Genomic DNA, 14018 nt, shown 5'->3' on the forward strand with positions numbered 1-14018 from the left:
ATGGGCAGCTAGAGTCTCCACGTCTGCCATTTTGATCGGTTCTTATCACAAGAATTCTCAAATTCTTATTCCTATTCCTCTATCTCTGTCTTTCTGTATCTTGAAGATATCCTCATCTGCTACACCTTATATTAGGCTGACCGAACTCTTGTCTGACGCCATGCGTTACGTAACACAAACTGTGTCCTCACAGCAGGCATGTCAGACTTGTCCTGAAGTTACAACTCTGTGTCAGAGGCTTGCTGGCTCCAGCCCTGGGCTGAGGTCAGATAGCGTGCACTATAAAGGCAGCGGGATCCTGGGACCCCCAGGGGTAATTGAGGACAATGGGTCATATATTAAATTAGTTAATATAGCATCGAAATCAGTTAAACCACTTTATTACACAGCTCGGATTAATGCTTGATTGTGAATGGTCAATCGCTGAATTCAGCAGTGTGTTATTTGTTGATAATGACCGCTCCGCTTTATAACAGACCTCTGTCTAATCAAAGCTTCAGAGCACCTGCTGCGCTGCTTGCATTTTATAGTTGTTTAAAAACATGTGGCTCCCGACATGCGTGGCAGGTTAAAACTAACCCGTGCCGGTGCCAGGTTAAAACTGTCTCAATTGAAAATTCTGCCCCGTCAGTCTAAGTTTCATGTATATTGTTTTACTATATAAAATAATGTGTGCCCTCGTCATTTTCAACTGCACCCTCAGTCATTTCATCCTGGAGCCGAGCCTGCGACAGGCACATACCGTACCCAAAACCCAACCCTAAACCTAACCTCAGGAAGCCATGGGGTAGTTTTAACCTGCCACGGGTATAGTTTTAACCTGCCATGCATGTCGGGAGCCACGGGTTAGTTTTAACCTGCCACTGGTTAGTTTTAACCTGGCATGGCACGCATGTCGGGAGTCACGGGTGAGTTTTAAAGACATACAAATAGGCCTATACACTTAGCAAAAACAGATATCATCATAGGCTACGGTGAGAAAAAAAGGAGGCTGTGTGGCCTATAAAAATAAAGAGGGGGGCGGTGGATTTTACTTTTTTACAGGGGCCAGCCTTTGAGAAGGAGTCTCAGATTCACATTTCTTAATAACGGCTGTTGGTAGAGCGTTCCACATTTTCGTGGCATAGGAGCTAAATTAATTGTTTGAGACAAATCTGGGTTGGACGTGGTTTGTGGAACTCCCTCATGGTGTATATTAGCCGCCCTATAGCCTACAAAGTCAAACATATACATCTGCCTTCCCCCAAACTCCCCTTATCAAGGTCTCACCAATTAAAAATAAACATACAAATTAATTTGAAATAGATTGAGAATCAGTGACAAAGATCTTACTCTGAAGCCCACTAATTACCGGATGTCTGGTGCTAACCTTTGCCTAGGCTGTGTAACAGCAAATGCAGTCCCTCCTCGCCAGCATCCTGGTGCAACAGTAAAAGCAGCCCGCCGCTAGCGGCAATCGGCCAGACAACAACAAAGCAGCATGTCTACAACCTCTAAAGTTGTACTGGGAGTGTCTGTGGTTCTAACACTAAGCACCGTGGTCGGGGTTCACGCCAAACAGAACTGGGACCGACAGGTAGGCAAATAACGCCAATATCATAAACAAATTAAGTGTCAACGTTAAAAGTAACTTTAGCGTCGAGCTAACGATGGCTAACGTTAGCCTGTGTCCTCTTGTGTCAGTAGGACACAAGAGATGAGTGGTGAGAGAGAAATACTGAGATGTTTTACTTACTTTAAGTAAAAGTAGCAAGCAACACCACAATGTATAAATACTCTAATTACAACTATATAAAAAACATGCAACTGAAATGTAACATTACTTACAAAAGTATTGCCATTAAAATATAGGCTATAGTATACTTAACTGTACTATTCTGCAGAATATTCAAAATTTGTCCAAATCACCTGTCAAGCTCATTCAAAGTCTGGACCAGGGGTCTTCAACGTTTTTTCAGGCCATGGACACCTTAGCTGAGAGCGTGATGAAGCAGGGCCCCCCACTGCAAATTGTACAACATTGCGTTTCTCGTATAGCCTCATAGACTTGTTTGATAGCACTATCATCACTGTCAGTGTTGTATAAATTAAAAATCACACCTGTGTGAAGTGAGTGGTGCAACTCCGTGTGCGGGTCCCCATGGGGGGGGGGGAGTGCCTGGAAGTTCCAGACCCACAGGAACGCACCCAGGGTGCCGAGCCGGTTCCAGCGAGCCGCCCCGTGTCCGAAACTGTAGAGAAATGACAGAGTTACCACCATGTGGGGGTCCCCCAGGGTCCCCGGAACATCCAGACCCCCAGGAACACGCCCAGGGGCCTGGGCCAGTTCCGGCGTGCCGCCCCGCGTCCGAAACGGTTGAGAAATGACAGAGTTACCGTGTGGGGGTCCCTCTACTGTACTGTACTCTGTCACTGTACTGTATTGGCACACCAAAATCATCATATATACGGTGAATATGTGCTTGTGTGTGTGTGTGTTAGGTTGTATACAGGTGGTGAAAAACAACCATGCTGTTTTCGTGCTCAGACCCAGCCACCCACCCAGCCACACACATAGCTCCGTAACTTAAGGGAGTGGTTGCACCACTCAAAAACTGACAGTAAAAATACTGACGTGCATTGTTCTCCTATTGCTGTTTTTTAAACGTGCCGTAACAAAGTTGTTTTGGTGAGTGCTTGTTTAAAATCACTCAATGTCCTGCAAATGTGCACTTTCGAGAAAGCTGGTGCGCAGGACGCCGAGTTATTCGCTCCTCAAAACATTGCTTTGAGTTTGAGAGAAAGTTGCTTATAACGTGAAAACGGTGGATTTTTTTGTAAACGTCGGACAATTGTTGAAAAACGCTTCAGTCTGCAAGAACCTTTACCATCCTTAAATGTGCAACATCCTCATACCAATTGAGGATAGTTGTTGCGGGCTTGCGGCTAACATCCACTTCAACCAAACTATGTACTATTATACTCGAATAGGGTCCCCCAGGGCTCTGTACTTGGTTCACCCCTTTTGTCCCCTATGCACCAAATCGCTTTGCCGAAAATAGCAGATCTGCGCACTTGTTGCTATATTGGCCAAATGTCCACCCCAGAATTAGGACACTATAGGGTTAATGTGGTTAAAGTGATCGGTGTTGTATTGCGTTGTCCTACCAGAGGCTTCATGAGGGAGTGCTGAGAGACATTGAGCGTCTGGAGAGAAAGAAGGAGAACCTGCGACTCCTGGAGGAGCAGAGGAGCCTGACCAGACTGCTGGAGAAGGAGAGAGACCGGAGGGAGGCGGAGCAACGCCGTCCTGACCAGCCTCAGGCCTAACACCGGTAACCTGTGTGGATTAAGCCATTATGACCTGAGAATTATATGGATGTGGCCGCCGAACTCCATCTCAAAATATTTTGTGCCAGGGACCCAAATATTCGTGTTAAAATTTGTTCGCTGCGAAAGAATTCAAAGATTTGATTTTCCACGATTAAAAAAATAAATGGCAGATCAATAATTGTTAGTGGTTAAAAGATGAAGCGACAGATGCCAGGGCTTAAAGTTCTCAGTCCTGGGGACTGATTTCAGTCCTGAGGATCTCATAGGGGTCATTTAATGAGATCAGTGCAGATTTACAAAAAAACATTTTCAGTCTTGGGATTGTTTTTGGCTTTAAACCCTGGACAGATGCGCTGGCGCCAGCGTCCTCACTTCCCACAGTTGGCGCCAGCGTCCTCACTTCCCACTAAATCCCAACAGTGACGAATTCAAGTTTATTATCGTTTATTATTTGACACTTGCTCCCTCCACCCACCTCGCCCAGGTGTGAACACACTGGCTCCGGCCTCCTCAGCTGAAGCGCGATGGACAGCAGCAGCGAGGCGCTGGGCGGGGGTGCCGGTGAGGATGAGGCCACGTGCACATCCGCGTCAGAGGGCCTGGAGGAGGGCGAGGTGGAGGGCGAGACGCTGTTGATGGTGGAGTCAGAGGACCAGGCCTCGGTGGACCTGTCCCATGACCAGAGCGGGGACTCTCTGAACAGCGACCTGGGTGAGGAGGGCGAGGGCCACGCCTGGGCCAACGACGACATGACCTTCTACTGTGACAAGTGTCAGAAATGGATCCCGGCTGGTAAGCGAAAATCCTTTTCTTTTCAACCACGCAGAAATAGCCGATCTACAAGCCGAGCTTGTAGGCTGGATTTGTTTGAGAGCCATGACACATTGTGAGCTTGCAGATCATTATCACTATTTTCGAATAAGCCTTCAAATATTACGCAAGAAAGAGACAAACATTGTGAAAATTGCAGAGGGGTTTCGCGGCCTGAAAGGTTTGGAAACCTGTGCCATACTGTAGATATTGTAGAGTACTGACATACATGGTTTTGTGAATGTAACTTTACTTCACCTTTACTATTTGTGGCCTGGTACGCTTTCCTTTTATGTGGGCATGAAGAAATTGTTAAGGTGTGTGTGTGTGTGTGTGTGTGTGTGTGTGTGTGTGTGTGTGTGTGTGTGTGTGTGTGTGTGTGTGTGTGTGTGTGTGTGTGTGTGTGTGTGTGTGTGTGTGTGTGTGTGTGTGTGTGTGTGTGTGTGTGTGTGTGTGTGTGTGTGTGTGTGTGTGTGTGTGTGTGTGTGTGTGTGTGTGTGTGTGTGTGTGTGTGTGTGTGTGTGTTCAGCTCAGCTGCATGGAGAGCAGCCCAGCTATCTGAAGGGAGACAACTTCTTCAAGTTCACCTGCTATGACTGCTCTGACGATGGGAAGGAAACCTTCGAGAGGATGAGACTCACCTGGCAGCAGGCATGCTCTTTCTGCTTACACCTATCTGACTCATTTCTATAAAGCTGTATTATTATGAACTGTTTATTTTTTAAACCTTACTGTTATGAACTCGTACAACTTATAAACAGGTTACAGAGTGCTCGGAAAATGTACAGAAACTACCATTTAGAACAAGAGTATAACCTGTCTCTATGAATGCTAGGTGGTGAGATTTAGCCATGTATAACCTGTCTATGAATGTTAGGTGGTGATGCTAGCCATGTATAACCTGTCTATGAATGTTAGGTGGTGATGCTAGCCATGTATAACCTGTCTATGAATGTTAGGTGGTGATGCTAGCCATGTATAACCTGTCTATGAATGTTAGGTGGTGATGCTAGCCATGTATAACCTGTCTATGGATGCTAGGTGGTGATGCTAGCCATGTATAACCTGTCTATGGATGCTAGGTGGTGATGCTAGCCATGTATAACCTGTCTATGGATGCTAGGTGGTGATGCTAGCCATGTATAACCTGTCTCTGGAGGGGACTGGTCGTCAGGGATACTTCAGATGGAAGGAGGACATCTGTGCCTTCATTGGACGACACTGGACCTTCCTACTGGGAACAAGGTCAGAGTTCAAAGGTTCCACATGGTGTCTGCCCTCAACTTTCAGGGGTAACATACATACTCGTTAACTTATTTTTTAAATATGTCAAAATATACTTTCACTATCATTTGTTTGTACTTGAATAATGTTTCATCTCTTACTGTTTGGCCATTGTTGTTTGGATTGATTGATTGATTGATTGATTGTAAACAGTTTGCAAAAAGTACAGATGTACAGTTAAAACATCTTGGTGTTTAATTTACCCTATTAAATCCCAGTGTTAATTTTGCCGACTTAAACTGACGAAAAACTTTCGACTACCTTTTTTCAGTGACAAAAACGATTCAAAACTAAGACTAAATATATTGACAATTTCGTCAACAAATGAAAACTAAACGAAAATGGGAGAAGATAGTGGAGAAGAGATCAAGCTAACAGACAATCATTTTATGCTTGGTTTTGCTCGGGTGTTGCACTCTAAAAATAGCAGATCTACAAGCTCACAATGCGGATGTTGACACTGTGGTGTAGGAAGAAGACATCAACATGGTGGAGTACAGTAGCGGGGTGTTTGTCGGTGGGCAGCCCCACCTTCTTCCGCTCGGGAGCTCAGGAGTTCGGAGAACCCGGCTGGTGGAAACTGGTCCAGAACCGACCTCCGACTCTGCGTCCCGACGTGGACAAAGGCTCAGCCAAGTCCAAAGGTAAACTTACTTCACACATAGGGGCTGGGTAATGAGGTTGGATATGTTTTTGCCGCCCGTCGAACTGCTTCATCAACTACCGATTCCAGAAAGATGGAAGTAGAAAGAAGGAAGTAGGTATCGCAATCTGGTACCAGATTGCGATACCTACTTCCTAAGTAGAGTGTGTTGTAGAGGTACTTATTGCATCACTGCGTGAAAAGCATCTGCAGTGTTCATTGATCACTTCTCATACTCTAGACTAGGGGTTCTCAACCTTTTCATGTCGCGACCCTCCAAAATAATCATGCAGTAGGCCTAATGGTATTTTTCTTATTTAACTTAAAAGTTCTTAAATTGTCACTTCGCTGTCATCTGGGGACCACCCCAAAGTCATGTGATCCACAGGTTGAGAACCACTGCTCTAACGCTGCAGTAGATTTATCTGTAGTGTTCATTTGCATTTGCTTTTAATAATGGCTACTACAAACATGCAATGTACTGATTCTCATTTTTCCAAAATGCATGTTCATATAATCCCAATGTTAATGTTTGTACCCTGCTTTGCTTGAGCATGTTGCTGCTTATTACCTCCTGTGTATGTCGGTACCGCATGTTTGTACTCTATCTTGGCTTTCTTGTGCTAATGGGTATGTCTCCATATGAATTTCGGTACTTGGGGGTTGAACCGTTTGGATTGGAGCGGCTACTTTTGGGAGAGCTCTTGTTTCGTTTGTCTGCATGAACGTATTTCTTGTTGTATTGTTTGTGTACTGTGTGCCTTGTTCACTTGTGCAGAGGAACCCCTCTAAAATGAGATGATGCATCTCAAAGGGTTTATCCTTCCAATAAAGGTACTATATTGATCTCCTCCTCAGGCTCTAAAGCTGCAGTGGACCCAGTCATCACAGTCGAAGGCCTGAGGAAGCGAGGAGCCCGCAACCCCGCCGAGAACGCTATGCAGCTGAAGGAGAAACGCTCACGCACCCAGGAGGCCAAGGACATCCGCCGGGCCCAGAAGGCACGTTTTAAGTACACACCTGTCATGTCATGCTAATGTTCTAAACATCATTATGTATGTATATTACCTGTAGAGCTGACCCAGAAAAATGTAATATTCGATCTAAGCTTTGTTCTATGGCACGAAATTTGAACATGGAAAAACAAAATGGAAAAATCTAGTTTTTATTTTAAATTGAAAAAAAAAATCGGTTTATGTTTTTTATTTTTGAGGGGCACTAGCCCCTCCTATGCCCAGCTTGCCGTGTTTGTGTAAACACAAACATTGAAGACAAAAGTGAGGGCAGAAAAGTGAAGACGCATGTGATTGGCACCAGGGGAACCAGCGAACCAGCGAGTGACGTCAGGACTTCGGCGCTCTACAAGCTCTCATGTTGAGAGCTTGTAGATCTGCTACCCTTCAAAGCCATGTGCTTGAGCTCCACAATTCATGAACCACTGTCATTAATATCTTTGCTTCTTGGGGTCCCTGGAACAAAATATTATGAGATGGCGGGGTCCGCAGCAAAATTCATTTTGGGGGTCCTTGACATGAAAATGTTTGAGCACCACTGATATAGCAACATGCATTTTTCATAAAATTGTTAGGATTTAGAAGACATTTGTAGAACCGGGTCCTCGGGTTACTGAAGGTGATTTAGATTATTCTTATCCTGCAGGAGGCTGCGGGTGGAGGAGGAGGAGGAGCCTACACGGACCGCAGCACCTCCTCCACTCCCGTCAAACTGGGAGGAGGAGGCCGCGGCGGCAGCGCGGTGCGGCGGCCCGACCTGGTCTTGGAGAAGGGCGAGGTGATCGACTTCTCCTCGCTCAGCTCCTCGGACCGGACGCCCATGACCAGTCCGTCTCCGTCGCCCTCGCCCGACTTCTCGGCGCCCGGGACGCCTGCCTCCCACTCGGCCACACCCAGCCTGCTGTCGGAGGCCGACCTCATTCCTGACGTCATGCCGCCGCAGGCGCTGTTCCATGGTGAGTGTGTTGTTAACCCCACGGGGAAATCATCTGTGTCATTGTAGATTTGAGCTAAAAAGCTCATAGCAAGTCACTTTATGCTGTGGAATGAGCTTGTAGATCTGCCATCTTAAAAGATTGTTCAAATCTTTGAAAATAGCCCGAAAATAGACCATCTACAATTTTTGGCTAATGTCCCCATCACACAATGATTTGGTCGATCCCCTGTAGTCATTCTAAGGACCCTAGGGGTCACAGACCCCCTGTTGAAGAGCGAATGAGGAGGGGCCTACATACTCCGGTCAACCACAGACATAAATGCGCAGTAAACCTGTGATGTGACGATAAAACTGCCTCTGATTTTATTGTTAAATATGTCAATTAACCAAATGTAGTTGTACAACAGTGTTGTGCAAAAATAGAAAATATTATAATCACACGTCGTGATGTGACGTGTGTGACCGTGTAGATCTGCTAATTTCACTGTTATTGAAAGATCTTGGAAATGTTTGCTGATATAACATGTCCAAAATAGGGATTGATTATTATTTGTTTGTTTTATTAAATTAAAGCCCCTCCTATGTCCAGCTTTGAGGGTTTGTGTAAACACAAAGTGAGGACGCAAATTGTGATTGGCCAGAATGAGATGACGTATGATGATAAGAGCTGTGATTTATTTGAGGGCCCCTCCTATATACAGCTTTTGTCCCCACAAAATGTCCACAACACAAACATTAAATACCATTGACAAAGGGAAAATTTAGGTCATCTTGTCCCCACACGTCTCATATTTGCCATCGACAATGAAAGGAGAAATTAGGTCAAATGTCCACAAAATATGACGTACATTTGTGGCAATAGGCAACAGGCATTCTGATTGGCCAGTATGAGATGATTCATGATGATGTACGATGATAAGAGCGCCCCTCACTTCACACAGGTGTGATTTTTAAGGGGCGCTAGCCTCTTCCATAAACAGCTTTTGTCCACACGTCTCAAGATTTGCCATTGACAATGAAAGGGGAATTCAGGTAAAATATCCGCTAAATATTTTTTATATAATAAATTGATTACTTGGATGAACCGCTCTGGTCCTCCAGATGACGAGGAGATGGACGCGGAGGGAATGATCGACCCGGGCATGGAGTACCTCCCTCCTCCCAGCGGAGGCCATGCTGCTGCCCTCCTCCACCAGCGCAAGAAGCTCCGGCCCTTGGCCGGATCGGTGGCGATGCACATGACGCACATCAAGCGAGAGGCCGAGAGCGACGAGGAGGGGGAGGGGGAGGAGGGCGTGCGGCGGCGGTGCCGCGAGGACTTCGAAGAGCGGCGTCAGCAGCTGCCGCTGGGGGGAGCGGTGGGGCGCCGGCAGCATGACGGCGGCCCCCTCCTGTCTGCCGTAGGAGGGCGCCTGGTGGTTGGGGGAGCCGGAGCTGCCGCGGTGGGGGAGATGATGAGGCGTGGGGGTGCCCCCCCGGGGCATCTCGACAAAGGGGAGGGGCTGGGGGTCAGGGGCGGCGCTCAGGGTGTCCCTCACTTTGTTCCGCTGAGCCTGTACGAAGAGAGGATGCTGCTGCGGCGGCTGGACACCTGTCCTCTGGCCCTGGCTGTCACCCCACAGGTAGGGATGCAGTGAAATAAGCAACCAAGCAAATACATTTAATTCTGGGGCTCCTTGACATGAAATAGTTTGAGAACCAGTGACATAGAAACATAGGTTTTTCAGAAAACTGTCATGATTTAGAAGACATTTTGTAGAATCTGTTCTCAGTCCTAAATGGGTTAAAATCATTCCGTCATCTCAATAATGCCCAAAGTCTGTGTCAAGAAATAATATCCCGACAGGATGATTAAACACTGAGACGAAGACGAGGTGTTTAATTATCCTGTCTGGATTTTATTTCTCGATAATGACCACCGACCCGTTTATTATCCCTTACATAACACCTTGCAGGCCAAGCGGCTGCACAGGAAGCTGCTGGTCAGACAGGCCAAGAGGCAGAGAGGGCTCCCCCTGCTGGACGTGGACAGGGCTGTCAACGCCACCCTCAGCCTGGTGGGCGGGATCTATGGGGCCCAGGGGGTGGGGCCGCAGGGGGGAGGCACCGCCCACTCACTGAAGTACTGCACGGACAGCCAGGACCTGCGCATCCTCGACCGCTTCCAGGTACAACGCTCAATGCAACGAGTTTAAAACCCCTGTGGATATGGAAAATAATGTTTTAGCGCATATCCGTGGTCATAATGGAGACCTACTGTAGGTCACTGTTCCCGAAAAAGTGGGTCGTGACCCACTTTGTAGGTCACGGACACATTTCTATGGATCACAAGTAAATAAATATCCCTTTTCCTTGTTTCCTACATTTTGTTAATTATTATTTCAAAACATTTTAAAAAAATCAGGAAATCTGAAAATGTTTCATGAATTGGAAACACATTGAATGATTTTTCAAAATATGTCATAAATAAACAAAGAAATTCCATGACTTGTTTAACAAGTAGTTATACAAAATGTTCAAGCTCACAACGTGTTGTGAGTTTGCAGATCACTAGTTTGGGTCCTGGGGAGTCAAATGTCTCATTTGGGTCTGGAGCTAAAAGGTTTAGGAACCAGTGCTGTTGATAACAGATCAAATAGTTGGTGTAGCCTATTTTTATATCAAAGGTCCTTACTTCCTGTCCAAGATAACAAACCAACATAATATAAATCTTCAGATGACATGGATTATGGGCTCAACCCCAGTACCTACCTTGACGATGATAAAACTGTGTCTGACTCATTGGTTTATGGATATGTATCAGTTACTGTTTGATGCTTTCAGACATCGCTGTCGACCAGGATAGGAGCCCGTCAGGCCTCTGTGTCGTTCTGGCATCGACTGATGGGGTCAGACGCCGGTCAGGACCAACCCATTAAGAGTCCTTACACCGCCCGCATGCTCAAACCATTCATCAGGTATCATATAATTATGATAATAATAAAATAAGTATTTTCTTAAGGCAGCCTTAAAATAGTTCTGTATTGTATGTTTCCAACAGTTGAATTGTGTTGATGCACCCTGTGCTCTGCAGGAGGGACTATGAGAACAAGCCTCTGAAGATGAGGCTGCTGGCAGAGATCCGGGCGTACCCCCACAGGAAGAACCCCGGCTGGAGACCTCAGCCAGACGCCCCCATAGACTACTGCTACGCCCGCCACAACCACATCCCCACCGCCAACGCCATGTGCCACGACAGCTTCTGGCCAGGTTTGTCATTTTCTTTAGTTTTAATTATTTGCATTTTATTTTATTGTGATGGGACACCGCATATTATAAATGTTCCCTTTAAAAATATCTATTCAAAGATTTACACAAATGTAGCTTGTAGATATCCTATTTTTGAATAGCCAAAATATAATGGTTGAAGTGGTTAGAATCTAAAGTGTGCGTGCATGCGTGCGTGTTTTTGTTTTTCAGGAGTGGACCTGTCGGAGTGCCTCCAGTACCCAGACTTCAGCGTGGTGGTTCTGTATAAGAAGGTGGTGATCGGCTTTGGCTTTATGGTTCCTGATGTGAAGTATAACGAGGCTTACATCTCCTTCCTATTTGTCCACCCAGAGTGGAGGAGAGCGGGCATCGCTACCTTCATGATCTACCACCTCATCCAGGTACACCATGGTCACGTCGTCTCACATGTGCAGTAGTGTCACCTCTGTGCGCCAGCCATGTATCTGGCACCAGCTGTGGTAAACTGCACTTCCAGAGTCGGCTACCACGAGAGCCACACTTCACTTACAGTATCCCTCTCTGGGGTTCTGGGGGCTTGGTTTTCACACATGGACCCTTTCACCCCCTCAGGCCATGACTCATAAGAGATAGGGAGAGATAGGAGATAGGCTCCGTGTCATAGGGAGATCGTTTTTTTATTTCCATAGAAAAAAAAGAAAGGGAAAAGGGGGCAGCAATGGGGGAAGAGAGACCAAAGAACAAATTATCTATACATATTTACACATAGTACCCGAGATAAGATATAAGCATAGCATGATAGCAGCAGATGTATACTAATGTACATGATATACTAAGGTTAAGGTGCGAGAAAACACACAAGTCAGTGTGTTGTACATGGGATTAAGGTGCAACTTTTCAGGGCTTGTCGACCTCATAATCTACATAAGGTAACCTGAGACTGGTATAATCCACAAGTAGTTTCATGAGGAAGAGACAAAACAGAATAAGCTGTTTGGCTTTGGCAGAGATTTGTCAAATTCTTCCTTGACGCAACACACATGCATGTTCCTAGCAAATGGTTCACCATTTAAGAGGGAAATAAACAGGCTCTAACGGTATAAAAAATGACTATCAAGAATATTGTGTGTGTGTGTGTTCCAGACATGTATGGGGAAAGACGTCACGCTCCACGTGTCTGCCAGTAATCCTGCCATGCTGCTGTACCAGAAGTTTGGCTTCAAGACGGAGGAGTACATCCTGGACTTCTATGATAAGTACTACCCCGTGGACAGCAACGAGTGTCGACACGCATTCTTCCTACGCCTCCGACGCTGAGCAGTGAGCACACACCAGAAGTTAATTTAGAATAGCCTATTCTTTTTTTTACACCTTTTTCTCCCTAATTTAGTCATTATTATGTTTGGGATCCGGAACTGGAGGAACCAGAACCGGATGGTCCAATATTGAGTAACCAGAATCAGTTCCATCACATCTGGAACCGTTTCTATGACACTGTCAGAGCTGGTATGTGGACTTCACGTCTGCTATAGAGGGTATGCGCATGCATAAAGTGAGTGAGTGGCAAAGTGAGTTTAACGTTGTTTAATTCTTTCTCTGCTAGGTACGTATATATTCGTACCCCCCAGCTATGGGACGTTATTTGCTAGGTACGTATCGTATATATTCGTACCCCCCCTCCATATATGAAGTTGTTCGGTTCTTTTGCTGCCTGTCTCTAGCCCCTTCGGATGCTGCCACCTAGCGGCACAGGACTTTTCTGTTTGGATGTATGGGCTGTCAAGGCCAGAAAATAGTTTTTTGCCAGTCAGTAGGCGTTCCCGCATAACTTCGTGCATGATGATGTCACGCGCATACCCTCTATATAATTACAATACTAATAGTTCTCAAACTTTTTTTTTTATTTCAAGGACCACCAGCGTACAAATTGAACCAAATGGACCAGTAAGGGTTCTCTAAGAGTTCTGTCACTGTAAGAGTTCTGTAAGAGTCCATTTGGAACCCCCTATAGGAATCGTTAAAGGGAAACCGTTATGAAACCGGAATCGGTAAAATCCTACAGGATCCAAACCCCTAGTCATTATGCCAATTAGTTCATCCACGCCCATTTCTGTGTGTTGCCACTGCTGTCGCCTCCTACTGGCTCACTGGCCAGTGAGGAGCCTCCTGCTAAGGAGGACGTGGGACCTCCGTCCTACTCCTCCCGTTCAACATTCCCCGCTGACAGGCTCCGCCCCCAGCCCGTAGGAGTACATTGTGCAGTCAGTGACAAAGTGTGTGACATTGTGTTCGTATAGACGCTCAGCAAGCCACATGCACCACGGTGGACTGGACTTCATGGTGGTGGACATTGTCGGGGTCCAATCCTACGTTAGGCGTCTTGATCTGTACAAGCTTCTTTTGTTCCTTGAATGTGTGTTTTTTGTTGTTGTTTTTTTAACACTTAATCATCCAGGGAAGAATAAACTCAATCAAATGTTGTGTTTTTCTTCTGTAACCATGTGTTTAATGATACAAGTTAACAAATGAAACATGTTCTATATATGGGATCCGCACGTAAATCCGTTGGAGCATTAGTCCGACATGCGTCCCGCATGTTGGACATGCGCTGCTCCCGTGCTTGCGGTTATGGTTAGGTTAGGGTTTGAGGTAGGTTGTCGTTTGTCGGACTGACTAGTCTGAATCTGAACTAAGTACTGCACCCCTATATATTCAGGTGATTAACAATGCAACAGATGAAACATGTGAAACGGGTGATTCTACCGAGTGTTGAGTTTTATCTGACCAAAAT

The 14018-nt window shown here is 45.9% G+C and overlaps 1 protein-coding gene across 1 annotated transcript; it reads left to right on the forward strand.

Annotated features, from left to right (window-relative positions):
- The first annotated feature begins 3177 nt into the window (after nt 1–3177).
- Nucleotides 3178–13703, forward strand: kat14 (lysine acetyltransferase 14). The gene is made up of 13 exons (XM_079498388.1): nt 3178–3314; nt 3797–4104; nt 4652–4773; nt 5246–5367; nt 5878–6050; nt 6908–7050; nt 7709–8018; nt 9101–9621; nt 9955–10167; nt 10823–10956; nt 11073–11248; nt 11459–11649; nt 12371–13703. Exons 2-13 carry the CDS (start codon nt 3837–3839, stop codon nt 12542–12544), a joined length of 2547 nt encoding a protein of 848 aa, XP_079354514.1. The 5' UTR covers nt 3178–3314; nt 3797–3836; the 3' UTR covers nt 12545–13703.
- Nucleotides 13704–14018: the final 315 nt, after the last annotated feature.

The sequence above is a fragment of the Electrona antarctica genome, assembly GCF_951216825.1.
Source record: "Electrona antarctica genome assembly, chromosome: 4".
NCBI classification, from domain to species: domain Eukaryota; kingdom Metazoa; phylum Chordata; class Actinopteri; order Myctophiformes; family Myctophidae; genus Electrona; species Electrona antarctica.